The 20,396-nt window shown below is 42.0% G+C and overlaps 1 protein-coding gene across 1 annotated transcript; it reads left to right on the top strand.

The window, feature by feature from the left end:
- Positions 1–6,495: 6,495 nt before the first annotated feature.
- Positions 6,496–8,086, top strand: TTLL2 (tubulin tyrosine ligase like 2). The gene is given in 5 exon segments (XM_063098384.1): positions 6,496–6,653; positions 6,655–6,790; positions 6,792–7,117; positions 7,119–7,709; positions 7,711–8,086. Coding segments are annotated over 5 exon segments (1,575 nt in total). The 5' UTR covers positions 6,496–6,507.
- Positions 8,087–20,396: the final 12,310 nt, after the last annotated feature.

The following is a 20,396-nucleotide window of genomic DNA, read 5'->3' as shown; positions in this document are numbered from 1 at the left end:
TTACAATAGATGAGAAAAAACAGGCTACATAAAGTAAATCCCCAGTGATTCTGAATGAAGGCAGGGGACACTTTGGGAGCAGATTTTTGAGACCCTCGACATGGAGGTGCTTCTGTGTAACAACGCACAGTTGTGCTTCTTCCGTCTTTGCACATGTGATGCAAACAGCAGCATAGCTTGTGTCAACTGTGGATGTTTTTCTAGAGAGATCGGTTCTCTGCATTGGTGGAAACTCTGCTTTATTCGCATCTGGTATCAGGGTCACCTGAGAGAGCCCCTCTCCCTGATCCCAAAATATTTCCTCTGTCCGTTCAAGGATGACTGAAATCCATGACGTTAAATCACATGGTCTAACACTTTGGCTTGATCCCAGTTCACAGGGAAAATTGTCTGGGGTTCTCTGTCCTTCAAGCAGTGAAAGTGCTAAAAAGATAAAATGTACACCAAGAGAGTGGACTCCCAGCTCTTCCTTCAGAGGAAGAAGTGTGGGAAGTAGGAGCTGCTGCCTGGGCAGCTGCCATCGTGGGAGCTGGGCCCTCCCGTTGGACCTTGTTCAGAGGTCAGCCTTCTGGGATACCAGTGGGCCCGCAGACACAGTCTCAGCACTGGGATTCCCTGCAGTGATGGAATCTGTGGGTTTGGGCAGACTTTCTTCCCATGGGACCCCATATGCCCAGGAATGGCATCAAGGTATGGGAAAGAGGGGCCTTCCTCCTTCCTAAGCCGGGAGAGTTTGTAGCCAGGGCTAAACCAGACCCAGAGTTCATGAAACCCCATCATTATAATCATGACTAATAATATACGTGACTGTGACTTCCAAAGAACCAGGTGTCCACTGCTTAGTAGATGCTCTCTATGCTCTGATTAAGTCCGCTTGTGTGAAAGCCAGTGAAAGACAGGAGACCTCTACATGTTTCTGAACGCACGTTAGCAGCAAGTTGGAAGATTCTCTGTCTTACTTGTTTGAGTGCTATGCGCCGTACAGTCAAACGGTGGTTCAGTATTTAAATGGTGGTTGTTTTTTTCCTTTCAGATGAGGACTCTGACCTTCGGAATTTCCAGTGCATGACATTTCATGTCACTGCATCTGACATACATAAACAGGACCTTCACCTTCACTGGCTGATCTTGCAGGCAGTAACGTGTCAATTACTGTTTAGCCCCCGGGATCTTGGAGTTTACTTCATCTGAGCTGGGAGCTGTGTCTTCTACCAGTTTCGAAGAGGCTTCCTGACACGGCTTTCCCTCCTCGTGGAGACAGAGCGTGGTGGCCTCTATGCTCTGGGAGGTGCACGCCCATCTGCCTTCCTGGGTGTCAAGGAATGGCTCAGATGTGCTCTAGTTTCCTTCTGGCAATTTTTATGTGGAGTTCGGACCTCAGTCCCTTGGAATGCCAGACAGGGACTCCATCAGCCACACTGACACACAAGCTATCTTCGGTGTCTGCAAGTCAAAGGGACCCGCCTTCTGCTTGGCCCCACACCTGTTACAGGCCTGCTCACAGAGCCCCTCCCGTGGCCACACCTGAAAAACTCAGGCTCCCACACAAGGAAGCATTTGAAATGCAATTTAAAGACCATGATGTTATTAATATGACTGTATATCTGTAATTTTTGTGCATCACACTTTGGTAGTTTACATATTACTAGTAAAATTACACTCGGACTCACTTCAGAGCCCATTATGACTTCAGTGTGACTTCCTGCGAGGCTGAGGACTGCAGTTCTAAATAAGGTTTTTCTCAATTTCCAGAGAATGTTTAATGATTCATTTTCACTATAAAGTTTGTGGGTCCTGACAGCCTTATTATCTGGGCTGTTCCATCTAAGCTCAGAGTTAAGACTGACATGGTTAAGTTGACAGGTTTCTCAGCTTCTGCCCTGGATAAGTAGCAAATGCTCTTAAGTAATTAACAATTTCATATTATGTTTTTGTTATATTTGTGTATTACATTTGTGTCATATCATACATCCTTTGTGTTTTTAATCTGAGTGCTATGAGTCCAATTTAATATTCTATGGATAATTATTTATTATAAGATCGATTAATATAAATTGATACCTTCAGGGCCTAACCAGAACTCAGTCTCTGTAAGAAAGTGCCCCAGACTGCTGTGGTTTTGTAAGTTATTTGTAGCTTTCATTCATTTCATTATATTAGCACTCATCTTTCCCTGCTTCTGGCATCATCTCACCAATTTCCTACCAGTACATCTCATGTGTTATAGGAATGAAGTCCAAATATCCAAATATTACATATACAATATCATATATAGACACCATAACTAATTTAAGCACTTGGGGTAAAAGTTTAGGACTTACTATATTTGGTAAAATGTCAGGTTTTGTGATGTCTGTTTTCACTGGGAATAGAATTTGCACTGAATTTGGGGCTCAGGGCTGAGGACCGCGGGCCGCGTCTCCCAGCTTCTGGTCTAGGTAAGTGGGACGTTATAAAAGGGAGGGGAAGTTTTCGGCAGAAATGAGTGATGAAATGGGAATTTTACACACAGTATTTGTACTCAGTATCATTTATCAGTGGTCAAAATGGGAAAAAATGTACCAAATGTCTTATTCCAGTGATTTACAGGGAACGGGCAGACCCTGTGCCCCTCCCTCCCTGTGCTTTGGTTTGTTGCTTCCTTCATTTATTCCACAGACACATGGGGCACCTAATCCAGGAACAGGGATTAAAAAGGCAGCCTGACCTCACATTTCAGTGGACAGGGTGACCAAATGGCCATATCCCACACCAACATTGGTCACAGGACCTGGAAAGGGCAGAGAGGGAAACGTCTGAGGCAGAGACTCCCCAGACATCCTGGAGGGGCTCCGGCGACATCACCTGGTCTCTTCTGCAATCAGGCCTGCACTGGCCACTCCACTGACAGGACGCCCTGCAGCCCCAGTGCCACGGGGCCTCCCACCCGGCCCCGCTGGGTTGCCTGGGCTGTGGGGGGGTCCCAGGCGTGGGGTCGCTGTGCACCGTGTGCTCCAGCTTCCCCCACATGAGCCACTTTGCAAGAGCTGTTCCACACACACAAGCATCATCTTCATGTGCAGAGCTGGCTGCACTAGACACTGTCAGACAGGTAATGTAATTACATACAAGGCAGTACTTTCTTCATAGTCATAAAAGGCATACAATGCTGATTCCCTGCCCACTCAGGGTACCACACCCAGCAAAGACGGACTGACTCAGCTGCCAGGCTCGGGTTTCTGCGTGGAGGAACAGTGGTTGGCACTTTGTAAACAGCTACAGTTATCCAAAAAGTACAAACCCCATCTTCAATAGCTTCCCATAAAGCTATACTGATCAATCTGCGACTAAGAACATGCTAAGGGCAAACCATTGTAATCAAGGTAAGGAAAGAGACGACATCTAACAGCTGTGGAAGAATACAACTCTGCGAGGATGGCTTTTATCAGGGCCTCGCAATTTCTTCTGAGAAATAGTTTCTTCTAGAATTTCTTCTGAGCCCTCTAGAGGAGCTGAAGTCCCAGTATGCCAAAGAGGGTTTGGGGAGGGTGTGCCAGCTTCTGCCCCTTGTAGGCTCTGCCCGAAGCCCCCAGTGCCCCCTTGGAATCCCTGGTCCCTCTGGGCCGGGCCTCCCTGGCCACACGCCACCTGCCCAGCCACAGCGCTGGTTCCAGGTAAGCAGCTGAGCCCAGCAGCGTTTCAGATCTACTGCCCGGCCTTCCACCTGCCTTTGCATGTGATTCTATAATCATTAAGATTTAGTAAAATTGCAGGTATGGGGGTGAGAGGGTAAGAGAGAAACACACAGAAAGGTAGTAGATATTTTTTATAAAAACTTATGCCCTTAAATCAGAGAGCAAAGTCCAGGATACATCGTATGGCACTGTAAATATAAACCTAACTTTTTTTTAGGAAGTAAAACTGATTTAAAAATACAGGAAAGGCAGATATACAGAAGACATGTCACAGAGAAGAGCCAGCCAGCCCGGGCAGAAGCCCCTACCCTCTCTGAAGCCACCTGGCTCCTTTCTCAGCCTTGGCCCTCCCGATTATGACCCCGCTGCAGCCCCAGAGCAGGGTCCAGAGCTCCCGCCACGCAGCCAGGGTGCCCCACCCCAAACCAGGACAGGGGACTTCACCTCTGCTCAGGGAGCAGCAGCAGGCAGCCTGCTTGCTGCCGATCACCATGTGTCATTGACACGGCTGACTTGACTTATTTAATTATTTAAAGTGAGAACACATTTAATGTGATGGTTAAGAGATACAGATTTCACAAAGTGCAGCCTGGCTGCAGAGACTGAGCAGGCCCGCACACACCGCTGATTCTAAAGGTGATCTTTCTAGATGTGCATCACTTCACTGAGACAGAAAGATGAGGACTTCTTTTGCAAGTCCTGTAACTTCTGAAGAAAGAACATTTATATTATCACTATATAATATTAATACATCACATCATTATAGATTATCGTCATTATTTTCTATATTTATTAGGTAGTATAGTACTGAAGATGTCATTATTGTGTGTTAATTTTTAAGCATCAATTAATATATCATTTCAAATATATTTAAGGCATAAATTAAGTCTCTAAGTGTGTAATTACATCCCTGCCGTGGGCCCTGAGAGACAATGGCTTCTCACTGCCTCCCTCACAGGGACTCCTTCCCCACTAGGCTCAGACCGGGGAAGAATTTGTCCCCAGCCTGCTTTTACTGCTTTTAATCCCCACGTGTGCTGCCCCCGCCATGGACTTTTCTCTTTTGGTCCCAACCCGCGACCTTGGGCTTGTAAGGCTGTGCTCTAACCCAAGTACTTTTCTTAATCGAACTCTTCATTGTCACCAGCACCTCCAAGGCTGGAAGAGGCAGGATAAAAGAAATTCGAGGCAGCTCTGGATGAACTTTTACCAAGAAGAAAAAGTTATTAATTACATATTTGGTCTCTAGATGACATGTTAATGGAAGAGAGGTGTGTTGCACAAGCGGCCCTTGTATACAGTCACAGTCTCCCGAAACTGCACACTTCCCTCTCGAGGGGACAGCTGGCAAGAGGGCCCCGGGGCTCACAGACCTGCCTGGGGAGCAGCGTCCCATGGCCCATCCCCTCTGTCACCTGCTGCCCGCACCTGATACCTGCACAGCAGCCTGGTGGCCAGGGTTCACGCGGGTGCATGCTCTTCTTTTTGTGAAATGGTGACCACAATTTTAATGGGGTGCTATGATCAAATAAGTTTGGAAACATGGCATATTTCTTGGAGATAGAAAGAGAAGAAGCATTTTTAACTTGTTTATTTAATTCAACATTTATAATTCCTTGACTCTGGACCTCCCCCTACATACTCACATACAACACACACCACACACAAACATCACATACAACACACGCAGCACACACAGTGTACACCCACACACAACACACATGCACACGCTTTTCTTGAAATACTTGTCAATACCATTGAACACATCTGAAAGCGCCTCTGTAAACTGGGAAGACTGGAATTTTTAAGAACCACGCCCGATGTGTTCAGCGCACCCCTTGTCAAAGCAATACCAGCACTGGGAAGGTGCGCGCTCATTTTGCTGATTCTGCTCTGTTTGCTGATCTTTTCCCACCGCTGTAGCCTGTCCCCTCGGCACCATGCCAGCGGCTGACCATGCTCACCAGCTGGCTTCAGCCTTGCAGACAAAGTTGTGTGGGGCGAGCTGTCGCCATACCTGCCTGACGGCCTCACAGCCCCTCCCAGTCCTGAAGCTGGAGAAGAAGGTAGAGGGTGAGCCACAGAACCCCTCCTCCTTCCTTCCTTGTAAAAACTTCACTGAAAGCGCAGCTTCTGCCAAGATTTATTCCCTTTGCACCGATCCGAACCCCTCGAACACTGCAGAATTTCCACCACGGCGTAAGTTATCGATGTGGTTATGTGATGGTTTATGCATGGACGGTACCACCATTGCCAAACAAATCAAAACTGCCTCCGCTTGGGCCTGTTGGCAAGCACGTTGTCTTCAGACTGTGGGACGTCCACGTCCTCCCGGGAAGCTTCGACTTTCTTCCCTTCTCTAGGTGGCAGGCAGACATACGTCATCATTGCTTATAATCTCCTCAAAACTATCCTGTTTTGCTTCCTGGAAGTTCAGAAAAATGTTTCAAATCTGCATTTTATGTTTATCTTTCAAAATGTGAGGCACACTCTGCACATCGTTTTTGCAAAATGGGTTTTTAAACATCCTTTTTTCTTTTTTTTCTCAACTGCCTTTCTCATGAACTACGGCTTGTTTTGTAATATGCGGTCAACTCTGAAGAACAGAGAAAGGAAGCGGGCAGGAAGAGAGGGAGGTGTCTGCAGGTAGCAGGGTGGGCACGCCGGGGGAGGGGGTGTCCCGTGGGACGAGTGTGACAGAAGAATGCTGGGACAAACTGATGGCGCGTGAAGTGCCACCTCTTACCTGAAAGCACTGCTAGATTAGGACGTCTTGGCCCACTCCTCTAACCAATTTCTGATGATTAACTTTTAGAAAAGAAAACCTCATCTGATGGCAGAAGATGAGCCTTCGGGGGCCGTCCTGAAGCCACCGGTGTTCGGTGTTGATGAGACCACCCCAGAAGTCATGCGGAGCGTCCTGCTGGAGCGGGGCTGGGACAGGTTTGATGAGCGCCAGCGACACGTGGAAGACTGGAATCTACTGGAAGGCGTCCGCGTTTCCGATGACTGACCATATCAACGTCAAGCCATGGCAGTGACTAAACCACCACCCGGGAACCACCAAGCTCACCAGGAAGGACTGTCTGGCCAAATGCCTCAAGCACATGAGCAGGAATGTACGGCACCCCCCTCTACGAATTCAGGCCTCTGACGTTCGTCATGCCCAACGACTACACCAAGTTCCTAGCAGAATACTTTAAGGACAAGCAGATGCCGGGCACCAAGCCTCGCTATTGGATTTGCAAGCCGGCAGAATCATCTCCTGGGAGGCGGATAGTAATTTTCAGTGACATTAAGGACTTGCTCTTTGGGGATATGCATATAGTACAGAAATATATCTGCAACCCTTTGCTTGTTGGCAGGTACAAATGTGACCTCCACATCTATGTTTGTGTCACAAGCTTCAAGCCTTTGACCATTTACATGAATCAGGAAGGTTTGCCACGAAAAGTTTGACCTCAGTAATTTGCATAATGATCATGCACCTTTGACCCACAGCAGCATCAATAAACCTGGGGCCTCCTATGAGAAGATCAAAGAAGTGATCAGCCATGGTTGTAAGTGGATCCTCAGCAGGTTTTTTTCCTACCTTCATAGTCAGAATGTGGACGACATGCTTTTGTGGCAGAAAATCAACTGCATGGTTATTCTCACGGTTCTGGCCATGGCTCCGTCGGTCCCCTTTGCCACCAATTGCTTTGAGCTCTTTGGGTTTGATATTTTGATTGATGAGAACTTGAAGCCATGGCTTTTAGAAGTCACCTACAGCCTGGCCTTGTCCTTAGACTGCTCAACGGATGTATTGGTGAAGAGAAAACTCATCCACAATCTTACTGAACTGGTTTACTTAAACAGCCTAAGAACCGAGGGAAAAGAATGTGGTAAAGCTGCAGAAGGAAATCCCAGTGTCTCCTTTGCTAAGGGTGGTAGAGGTAGACTCAGTCCCACCCATGGCTCTCTTCCTTACGAGTCTGTCCTACAACTCACAGGTAGAGCACACAAGGACTGTACCGTGGAGAGAGCTGAGAAAGTGTCCTGAGCACGCATGTACCTCCGAGCTGAGAGAGGTGATGAGCAGGCAGAAGGATCTACTGGTGTCCACAAGACAGCCGCCCAAAACCAAGCTGAAGTCAAGGAGCAGGTGCACACCTCGAAAGGCCCTCATTCCCTGCGTGTCCCTCCTGCACTTGCGTGCCCACGAGAGTGACAGCACCCCCCACATCCTGTCAGACAGCAGTGAGCAGCCAGGTCCCCAAGCTGGCAACTTTGTTCTCATTTTTCCTTTCAATGAGGCCACTTTGGGAGCTTCCAGAAATGGATTAAATGTCAAAAGAATAATCCAAGAGCTCCAGAAACTAATGAATAAGCAACATTCTCAAGTGGAGGGAAATAAAACTAAAAGAAGGTGACATGGATTTCTGAAAGCCAAGGATTCTGATCCTGGAGAAGGCAATAGCTCAAGTCCCTAGTGCGTACCTTCAGCACATGAGCCACGTCACTGGGACTAAAGACGTGGCTGTGTGTGTAAAGAAAACAACTGTGACAGAGCATGCCATGTACAAGTGGTGATTAAATTCCATTACATCGCATGTTTATTTCCTCAGATCTCTTAGAAGAATACCACTTAGCCCCTCCCCTGTACCTGAATATGCTTTATTATTATTATGCTATGCATTTAGTTGAACATGAGAAAAAGATTATTGTTATGTTTTTTTAAAGGATTCTTACGTGAAAAAGTCCAAAAAAGGCCAGGAATTAACTTTTTGTTTTTTCATCAAACGTCTTGTCAAAATTATTTGGTTGACTTAATGATCAGTCATTCAGAGTGAGATGAATTTCTGAAAGCCCAGACAACCGTGTTGTTACTAGACTCTGGCCCCTACATCAGACCTTGCACCAAACAGCTCCCCACGGGGGGCATCCGCCAGCTGTATTTAAAAGTGCCTTCTTAGCCGGCTGCTCCCTGCTGGTGACGGTCCCAGCCTGCAGTGTCAGGGCCACCCAGACCTCAGTGTTCTCATTCTTGCCAGATAAAAAAGCATCTGAAGAGTCCTAAGACATGAAAGTTTCAGTAGGTTTACTTGAAAACATTATGCTAAGTGTAAATAGCTGGACAAAAACGGTCACATAGCATATGATTGCATTTATATGAAATGTCTGGAGTTGGCAAATCCACAGACAGCAGATTGGTGGTTTCCAGGTGCTGAGGGGAGGGGGGACGGGGAGTGACTGCTAAAGGGTAGGGGATTTGCTCTTAGGGTGACAAAAGTGCTCTGGAACTAGACAGTGGTGATGGCTGAACAACACTGTGAAACAACTAAGTGTCACTAATGGTAAATTTTACATTATGTGTATTTTACCACAATAGAAAAGTTAAAGCAAAAAAGTCAGCAAAATGGTGAAGTCACCCCAACAGCAACCATAATTTTGCAGCCATTTGTGGATAAAAGTGCCAGTGTGGAAGGCTTGGGATTCAGGAGAGAGTCTGTGAAACCCCGATGGAGCCTATGACCAAGCAGCGTTGTTCTGAGAGGGCAGGCCAGCACCTGGTGTCAGACCCGCCAGTCCTGGTCCCAGTTCCAGATCCAGAAGTGGCACCATTCCCCTAAGGGCTTGGCGGCAGCCTTATTTGGTCTTGATCTTGCTACCAAACTCATTGCCAAGGGGTCCAGGAGGAGTGACCCATCCCTGTGCCTCACAGGCTGGCCCGCCAACATAGGTCCCAGCACTGCACCTTAAATTACTCTGTAACTTGGTTCCAGCCCTCCTCAGTGGTGACCTCAAATTAATCCTGCTCGCACACAGATGCAGAAGGAGACTTGCCCATCTGTGCCACTGCCTCCATCCACAGCAGATGTTGAAGGAGCCCTGTCCTGTTCTGGCCACTCATGGCTGCAGTCCGGGAGCAATCCTGACATTGCAGAAAACTGCCATGCACATGCCTGTGTGTGTACCAGGACAAGCTTGCTGACCTCAGTCCCACAGCAGATCCTGAATGGGCCCTGAAGCTCAGCTCCAGCCCTCTCTGCTGTGTCCCAGGAGTAATCCTGCCCACATGGAAAACAGCTGAAAGTCTTACCCATCAGTGCCACCAAGTCAGGCTTGCCAAACTTAATTCCAAAGCAGATCCCAAAATAGCCCTGAAGCTCAGTTACAGTCTCTTCTGGCTATGACCTGGGAGCAGTTCCAGCCAGACAAGTTCCTGCCAAGAGACACACTTATCTGAGTACCCAGGGCAGGCTTGCTAACCTCTGTCTACCTGTGGATCCTCAAATGGCCCTGGATATTGGTCCTGTTGAAACATCCCTATAAATTAGCCCTTCTCAATGTGGTCTGACAGCAGGTCTGCCACACAAGAACCTGCTGGTACAGTTGTTTGTGATTCCTGAAGCAAACCCTCTTCCCAGTGCTAGCCCCATGGACCAAAGTCCTGGAGACAGTCCAGTTTACCCAGAGACCAGATAGAACCCATACCTACTAGAGTCTTTGGTAACAGGCCCACCAGTTGATGGGCCAGCATCAGCTGCATGATCCAGATCCAAACCCACACAACCACAATCACAGAGACTATTCCTTCAGTGCAGAGACTGAAGACTTTAACTTGCCAAAACCAGTATGTAAAGACTGACAGAGGGGTTTACTTTTTCAGATGCACAGACACATGCAAAGCTACATAAGTACTAAAGGTTCAGGCAAACATGACACCACCAGAGGAAACTAATAAAGCTCCAATAACCAACCCTAAAGAAATGGATATATACAAATTGCCTGAAAAAGAATTCAAAATAATAATCTTGGAGCTCAATGTGATGCAAGAAAATATAGACAACTAAATAAACTTAGGAACACAATACATAAACAAAAATAAAAGTTTAATTAAAAAAATAGAAACTATTAAAAAGAACCAAACTGAAATCCTGGAGCTGAAGAATACAATGACAACTGAAAAAACAAAGAGCTTCAAAAGCAGACTCAATGATGCAGAAGAAAGCAAACTCAATAACAGGTCATTTGACATTATCCAATTAGAATAACTAAAAAAAAAGATTGAAAGAAAGTGAAGAAAGCATAAGAGACCTATGGGACAACATCAAACATGTTTTAAATGTTTATGCATTTAAAACAAATGTATAAATTATGGAAGTACCAGAAGAAAAAGAGAGAGAGAAAGAACAGAAAACTTATTTAAAAAAAATACTGTCTGAAAATTTCCCAAATCTTGGGAGGGATATGGACACCCAGATTTAGGAAGCTCAAAGGACTCCAAGATCAGTTCAAAAAAGAATACTTTGAGACACGTTATAATCAAACTGACAAAAGTCAAAGACAGAGAAAAATTTGAAAGCAGCAAGACAGAAGAAACTCATCACATATAAGGGAACCTCCATGAGGCTGTCTGCAGACTTCTCAAAAGAAACTTTGCAAATCAGGAGGGAGTAGTAGATGACATATTCAATGTGATAAAAGAAAAAAAGATGCCAACCAAGAGTACTACACTCAGCAAATCTGTCCTTCAGAAATGAAGGAGAAAAGAAGACATTCCAAGAAAAAAGCTGAGAGAGCTCATCACAACTAGACATGTCTTATAAGAAATTCTAACGGAACTTAGTCAAGTTGAAATGAGAGGATGCTAAGTAACAACATAAAAACATATGAAAGTATAAAATTCACTGGTAAAGGTAAATATATAGTCAAATTTAGAATACTCTAATACTGCAAATGTGGTGTGTAAATAACTTTTAACTCTTACATAAAAGTTAAAAGCCAAATGTATTAAAAACTAAGAATATGTTAATAGATACACATACAAATAGATGTAAAGTGTGACATCCTCAGTACAAAAGGTGAAAGTGAAAAGAAGTAAATGTTTAGAGTCTTTGTATGTGATTGAAGTTAACTTGTCATCAGCTGAAATTAGAATGTTATAATTATAAGATGTTCTATGTAACCATAAGATGTTCATGGTAACCAAAAAGTAAAAACCTCTAGTAGATACACAAATGAGAAAGAGAAAGAAATCAAAGCATACAACTATAAAAATACCACAAATCACAAAGGAAGGCAACAAGATTTGGAGAAAGGAGCACAGGAACTACAAAACTGTAAGTAAACAATTAACAAAATAGCAATAGTAACTCTTTACCTATCAATGATTACTTTAAATGTAAATGGATTAAATTATCCAATAATAAGATGTAGAGTAGGTAAAAATATTTTTAAAAAACAACAAGATCTAACAATATGCTGCATACAATAGCCTCAATTTAGCCTCACAGACACATATAGACTGAAAGGGAAGGGATGGAAAAAGATATTGCAGGCTAATGGTAACCAAAAGAGAGCAGAGTTGTATATACTTTTATCAGATAAAATATTAAGTCAAAAACTGTAAAAAGAGACAAGGTCATTATGTAATGAGTGGTCAATTCATTAACAGGATATAACTATTTAAAGCAAATATGCACCTGACACCAGAGCACCTAAATATATAAATTATTAATAGAGCTGAAGGGAGAGATAGAACACAATGCAATAATAATAGGGGACTTCAATACTGCACTTTCAACATCAAATCATACAGACAGAAAAATCACTAAGGGATCTTTGGACTTGAATTACACTTTGCATCAACTGGACCTAACAGATATATAAAGAACATTCTATTCAACATTCATCTTGAGCACACCAGAACATTTTCCAGGATAGATCTACATTAGGCTACAAGACAAATCTTTAATTTAAAGATTACAATTGTGTTGCTTTGCCTCCCATGGATTTGTAATCCCTTTTCCCCTGGGTGACAGAGCTACCAAAGAGTACTCAAAGTCCATCTCTTTTGAGCAGTGAGAAGCCACAGAAAGGGGTTAATATCCCAGAACTTCCTTAAGCATGAGACATTTCTTCCATTTGGAAAATTAACCACGAATTGGGAATCTCTTCCTGCATTTATTCTCCAGACCAAGAAGTTACAGGAAGAGACATAGGTGGTGTTTTGCTAAGTACAGTTTTACGAGTTTTAACAATAGAAGCTGGTAACATTCAGTAAAAACAAGTCAGATGACATTCTGTTAGGCAATTAAGTGATCCACTAACAAAGACTTGATTTAGCAAACATTCCTTTTCCCTCCAGCAGGTTTTTAGTAACTTTACATACCAATTAGTAACTTGTCTGTCTTTGAGTCAGCAACCTTGCCATGTTACAATTCTTATTTCGCAACAGAGACTCAATAGCCTGGGGAAAATTTCCTGTCCTTTGCAAGGTCAATATTTGAAACTACAAGGCTTTGGAATACCTGGCCCTGTGAAGTACATTTGCTTTATGAATCTTCCACATAATTGTATAAAGTTTGTTGCTGACCATAATGGATTAAAATGAAATAACAAAAGGAATTTTGAAAAAAGTACAAATACGTTGAAATCAAACAAAATGCTCCTGAACAACCAATGGGCCAAAATAAAATTAAAAGGGAAATTAAAAAATATCTTCAGACAAATGAAAATGGAAACATGACATATCAAAACTTATGGGATGTAGTAAAAGCAGTTCTGAAAGAAGTTTATAGCAATAAATGTCTACATCGAGAGAGAGAGAGAAATATCTCAAATAAACAACTTAATGTTACACCTTAAGAAATTAGAAAAAAGAGCAAAGTATGCCCAAAGTCAGTAGAGGAAGAAATTAATAAAGATCAGACCAGAAATAAATGAAATAGAGATTAGAAAAACAATAAAGCAGATCAACAAAACTAAGAGTTAATTTTTTAAAAAGATAAAATCAACAAACCTTTAGCTAGATTAATGAGAAAAAAAGAGAAAAGACTCAAATAAATAAAATCAGAATTAAAACGTATATGTTCAACTGATACCACAGAAATACAAAGGATCAGAAGACACTACTCTGTACAATTATATGCCAATGAGTTGGATAATCTAGAAGAAATAGATGAATTCCTAAAAACTTAAAAAGGCTGAATCATTAAGAAATAGAAAATCTGAACCGAACAATACTTAGTAAAGAGATCGAGTCAGTAATAAAAAGTCTGTCATCAAAGAAATACCCAGGACCTGATGGCTTCACTGGTGAATCCTACCAAACATTTAAAGAAGAACCAATATCAATCATCTTCAAACTATTCTGAAAAAATTGAAGAGGGAATACTTCCAAACTCATTTTAGGTGGCCAGTATTACCCTGATACAAAGCCAGACAAGAATGCTACAAGAAAAGAAAATTACAGGCCAATATCCCTGAAGAAAAGACATGCAAAATTTCTCAACAAAATACTAGCAAACCTAATTTAACAACACATAAAAATCATCAGGATCAAGTGGAATTTTCCCCTGGGATGCAAAGATGATTCAACATATACAATTCAAGAAATGTGATGCACCACATTAACAGAATGAAAAGCAGAAAACATGTAATCATCTCAACTGATGCAGAAAAAGTATTAATAAAATTCAACAACTTTTTATGATTGAAAATTCCCAAAAAATTTGGCATAGAAGGAATGTACCTCAAAACTATAAAGGCCATATATGACAAGCCCATAGCTAACATCATATTCAGTGAAAACTTGAAAGCTTTCTCTCTAAGATCAAGAACAAAACAAAGATGCTCACTCTCACCACTTCTATTCAACATAGTACTGGAAGTGCCAACCAAAGCAATTAGACAAGAAAAAGAAAAAAAAAGGCATCCAAATATGAAAGTAAGAAATAAAACCATCTCTGTTGATGATATGATCTTATAGAAAACACTAAAGACTCTCCCCCAAAACTGTTAGAAATGATAAATTAATTTAGTAAAGTTACAGAATACAAAATCAACATACAAAAATTAGTCATATTTCTGTACGGTCACAATTAACTATCTGAAAAAGAGATTAAGAAAACAACCCCATTCATAATAGCATTAAAAAAAATACTTACGAGCAAATTTAGCCAAGGAGATGAAAGATTTGTACACAATAAAAACCTTGAAAACTATAAGACATTGATTAAAAAAATTCAAGATGATACAAATAAATGAAAAGATATCCCATATCCATGTACTGGAAAAATTAATATTGTCAAAATGTCCACACTACATGAAGCAATGTATAGATTCAATGCAATTTATAGCAAAATTCCAATGTCATTTTTCATGGAAATAGAAAAAACAATCCTAAGATTTGTATTAAACCACAAATATGAATAGCCACAGCAATCTTGAGTAAAAAGAACAAAGCTGTAGGCATTGCAACACCCGATTTCAAAATACATTAAAAAACTATAGTACGGTCAATTGTTGCATAATGATAATGTTGGTTATTGTAGTCAATAACCAACCACATGTATGATAGTAGCCTCGTAGGATGAAAGTTCTGCATTTTCACTCTAACTTTTCTGTGTTTAGATACACAAATACTTATTGTGTTACAATTGCCTACAGGATTCAGTACAGTAACATACTGTAGAAGTTTGTAGCCTAGGAGCCATTAGCTATACCTTATAGCCTAGGTGTGTAGTAGTCCTCACCATCTAGGTTTGTGTAAATATGCTCTACAATGTTTGCACAACCACAAAGTTGCCTAATGGTGCATTTCTCAGAATGTACCCTCCGTCATTAAGTGATGCGTGACTACAATGACAACAGCATGGTATGGGCATAAAAACATACACATCAACCAATGGAACAGGATAGAAAGCCCAGAAATAAACTCAAGCATTTACAATCAATTGATCTTCAACAACAGTGACAAGAGCACAAAGTGGGGAAAGGACAGTCTCTTCAATAAATGTTGTTGGGACAACTTAATATCCACATGCAGAAGAAATTATCTCATACCCCATATACAGAAATCAACCCAAAATGGATTAAGACTTAAACATAAGGCCTGAAAGTATAAAACTACTAGAAGAAAACACAGGGAAAAAGCAACACAACATTGGTCTGGGCGTGGGGACTATAGCTAATAATAATGTATCATATATTTCATAATTGCTGAAAGAATAGATTTTAAATGTTCTCACCACAGAAGAAAAGTAAGTATGTGAGGTGATGGATATGTGAATTAGCTTGATTTAATCATTCCACAATGTAAGCATATATCAAAACATCATATTATACCCCATCAATATATACAATTATTATTTGTCAATTGAAAACTTTAAAATACCTAGGCAAGACTAAACTACTGTGAGTAGGGATAAATATGGGTGGTGATACAACTATAAAAAGCAAAACTCAAGGTAGTGATTACTATCAATATCAAGATAGTAAGTACTTATTGTAATTGGGGTGCACATGGGGGGATTCTGGAGCAGCTGACAAAATTCTGTTACTCGACCTGGATGGAGTTCAGAAAAAAAGCCAAGCGAGGAAAAAAGTACCCAGAGGTTTAGACGTGAGGCTGTGGTGCTTATTTTGCTTACTGCCTGTTTTCATGCATTTATACATTTATTTGTTCTCACCTTGTTCCAGGAAAGGTTTGAAGGAGTCAAGTAAGAACATAAGCACCTGAAGGTTCTGATCTTAGATGTCCATTAAGTGCCTCCTTCACAGCATTTGGCAAATATTCGTTTTGGGTGAGGTCCGAATGGGACTTTTTTTCCTAAGCCTCTCTTTTCCCTTTGAGAATGGGGGCTTCTGTCTCTATCCACGGGAGTTTCAGGTAAAGGTACCGCTCATTTCTGCTCGTCTCGCATGCTGGAAGATCTAGGTTACGGTGTGGCAGCCCCCCTACATTTTTGGATAGGAGGTCGAGAAATGGGGAATCCTGTCATTCCAATCGCTGCCGCTAGGTGGAAATATCGGGCAGGGCTCTAGACAGGTGTGGCCGCCGTGCAGTTCAGCTTTGTGTCTGGGCAGAGGGAAGATTGTGTCGCAGGCTTTAACGTAACAGCCGCTTCCTACACATTGCAATTGGATCTGCGTCTTTATTTGTGATCGACTCAATGCTAGCTCCCCATACACTGTCCCGACTTGGTCATATCTGAAAGAGGTTTTAAATTATGGGAAACAGCTCATCAAAAAACTGAGCCTTTGCTTGGGGGACAGCACCCTTTTCACCAGCTGCATTTATCTATGACATCTACAGGATTTTATCTTGAATGTACCTTGGAAAATAGGCCCATATAACTTGAGGTGATCTTAAAATCATAATGGCCAAACATAAATCCTTTAAAATAAATTGGTTATGTTAAAAGAAAGCTTTCTAGAGAATGCTTGGCTTAAACAGCTGTCTTATAGGTACCTATGGGGAAAAAAATATATAATAACTAGCCTAAAAATAAAAAGTCCCTTGAAAAGATTTTTTAAACTATATTTAAAACAAAGTTAGAATCCTTCGTATGTTCAAACTGCCTGCTTTAGATCTCCTGCAAGACTTGCAAAACTGGTGCTTCAGCCTTTGAACTGATGTGAAGATTCCATATTTCCACCCAGACGGCCCAGGATGGATTACCAATCAAGGAATCAGTCCCTTAGAGATATACAAGTGAAACCGTTTGGAAAACAAAACAGCCTTTTAAACAGAGGTCAGATTTAAAAGAGTCAAAGTTCTTTAGACCCAACACAACAATTTTTTTTTTTTTTAACTCAGGAAAGAAATATTCATGAAAATTAATTTAATTTACTGTTTAAAATTATGGCTCTTAACCTATTGTCGTATACATTTGTGGTCCTTCTACCACCCCCACCCCTCGCCAACAGCTTTTGATTTCCTGCTTATCTTACTGATGCTTTTGATTTTCTGTCTATAGGGGCACACGGGAACTTTGAGTACAGACTATCAGCTAAGAAGCTGAGACCCTAGAAAATGTGGCTGAAAAAAAATGTGGGTTACATCCATTTTCAGCCAATGAAACATAAGTTTTCCTCTTTAAGCTGTCATTGAAAAAAGTCAGGATTGTGGAAGGATACAAAAATTCTTATTTGTTTTGGGTTTTTACAGAGATATCACTAGTTTAAAATTTTCAGTTATGATATGTTAGAAACTTCTGTTGTTTAATTTCTCTCCTGAGCTGAATGAATAGGTACATTTGTGGGTGGCATGTTGACTGTTCCCAGCTCACAAGGCATGGTCTTTGCGGTGACACTGGATCCTGAGAGAGCTTTTTTTTTTTTACCTCTTTGGTTTTGTTTGAATCATTCAAAGCCCAAAAATACTTGCTATTTGTTCCAGCTAAAATCTGATAATAGTACATTTGAAAAAAAAATTAGAGCTCTAAGGTCAAATTTGGCTTACCTGAAAGCTGATAATTCTAGCTGTGTTTATTTTTGGAAACCTCTCTTTCTCTCCACTGGATTTTTGCTTCCTCTGGGGGAACTTACCAACTGACTAAACTTCTTTTCTTTTCTTTCCCTTCAGCCCTGATTGTTAATGGGCTTTACTCTCATCTCAGTAACGCAGTTGAAAAGCAGAAACTAAGTTGTTTTTCCTATTTAGCTAGATTGGTCTCCAAAAATAGGACTTTCTGGCATTCGAAGGTTATTCTGAACAGGCTTCCAAATTTTCTGTGTATTTCCTTGAAAATTCTGTAGTGCATTCCTATGATTTTATGTTGTCTGGACATCTGTTTTAAAATCCTCCTCTGTGTCTTATCTAAATGACATACCCAACCCTAATTCTGCCCGCACCAGGGCACTCCTAGAGAATGGCTGATAAACCTGTCAGGCCAGAACTAGTTTACAGCCACTTTCCAGAGAGAATCTTCAAGATCAAATGAGAAAAGAATGCAGCAAATCCAGCTTTAAAAGAAATGGATATTCTGTCCATGCAGATGAGCTTTGGAAGCATTCATACCTGAGGGCATGGCGCCTTGAGTTCTTTCTTGGAAGGACTTACATTTCTTCTCTGTGCCTCGATCCACCAGGAGTCTTCCCTCCAAAGGTACAATTTTAGGGCTGCCTAGTTAAGAATTGCCAGGGGCTACGAAGCAGGAAATTAAAGACTGATAGTCCAAGAGACAGAGAGAAACTCTTTAAGACCTAACAAATGAAAAATCTTAGTAAGAGCTATAGGATCTTTGTTTCTGTGTTTTCACGTGTACACGTGTACACGCATACATATGTATGGGGTTATGTTGTGTCTATGTGTATGTCTATATTTGTGTTTATATGTTGTCTACCATGGTACCAAATTGGCTTATAAATGACATGTACTTTTAAATTAAATAATTAAGCCTAAATGCTTTTCAAGTCCACATGACTTTAATAATTTTTTGGTAAATAAAGCTAGTTTTTAAACTTTTGGTGAAACAAAAAGATATGTTCAAATTTAATTTAGACATTTTTTGCCTAGGTTTATTGGTCAAACTTATGCTGTCTCGGCTAGACGTCTTAAGATCACAACACTGTTGCTGCTATTATATTTTTTATACTCACTTGATTTTATTCATGAGCCAGAGCTGTGAAGGCAGCTGCGAGGCGGTGCGGGCAGAGGCTGGACCTCCGGACGTTCTTTGCTGCCCTTGCTGCTGCCCTTGCTGCTGTCCTGAGCTCTGCCTAGATACACACATCCAGGACGTGGACGGGTCCTGCCGCTCACAGCCGCCCTGGAAGCCGCATGGGTACTAACTAGGACCCAGGACGGCCAAGGGTGAAACATGGGAAACGTACGTACGTCCAGAATCTCAAAGGCCTTGGTTAAGAGGAGGCTGGTTGATGTGATTTTGTTTTTTGAAAAACAAACAAACAAAGTTTAAACAATATTCTGGTATAACATATGAAAGCCTCATAAGTTGCCAAAATGACACTCTTTTGTGTTTTTGGTTATTTTTTTGGTGGCTGGCGGGTGGGGAGATCCTAACCCTTGACCTTGGTGTGATACCACTGTGCTCTAGCCAACTGAGCTAAAGGCCAACCCCTAAAATGACACTCTTTTGTGGTTTTTTTTTTTTTTTTTTGGTGGCTGGCGGGTGGGGAGATCCTAACCCTTGACCTTGGTGTGATACCACTGTGCTCTAGCCAACTGAGCTAAAGGCCAACCCCTAAAATGACACTCTTTTGTGGTTTTTTTTTTTTTTTTTTTGGTGGCTGGCGGGTGGGGAGATCCTAACCCTTGACCTTGGTGTGATACCACCGTGCTCTAGCCAACTGAGCTAAAGGCCAACCCCTAAAATGACCCTCTTTAAACTCCACTTTCATGGACTTGATGATGATCTAGTCACTCTGAAAGAGAGTAAGGCTGGGCCTGTGAACCAAACTGACTCCATTTTCCCTGCAGAGGACACTTCGTTACTTTTCCACTCCTCAGTCAAGAGACCCCTCAGGGCAAATGATTACCCCGTAGGCTGCCCTGACAAAATAGACTGAGATAAGAGGAAACAGGTATTTACTGAGTTGCAAAACCCCTCCCCAAGGCTTGTTTACTGTAATTGTAAAAGTTACAGATTAACCTTAAGACCCCTTTAGGAATTCCCACCTGTTCACAAAACATGAAGGTGACTGCTACAGTGACCCTCCTGGGGTGACAGTGATGAACACCACTGCCATTTTGGACCTACTGAGCATGTACCCATGACGCAACCGGGGAGAACAGAACGGACCAGCTCCAGTGACGCTGGCCTGTACCCTTTAACTCCTTTCTCTATAAAAGACCCTGAACAGCTCCCCTCGGGGGGCTGGCGTTTTTCTTGCTACCCGCCTTATGCATAAGTCTATCTCCTCTTTTAATAAAGCCTTGTTTGCTTTACTATTTGGGTACATTGTTTATTTCTATGACTTTGGAATCTG

This window comes from Cynocephalus volans, chromosome 5, assembly GCF_027409185.1.
Source record: "Cynocephalus volans isolate mCynVol1 chromosome 5, mCynVol1.pri, whole genome shotgun sequence".
In the NCBI taxonomy this organism is placed as follows: Eukaryota; Metazoa; Chordata; class Mammalia; order Dermoptera; family Cynocephalidae; genus Cynocephalus; species Cynocephalus volans.
This window is presented reverse-complemented; position numbering and strand designations above follow the sequence as displayed.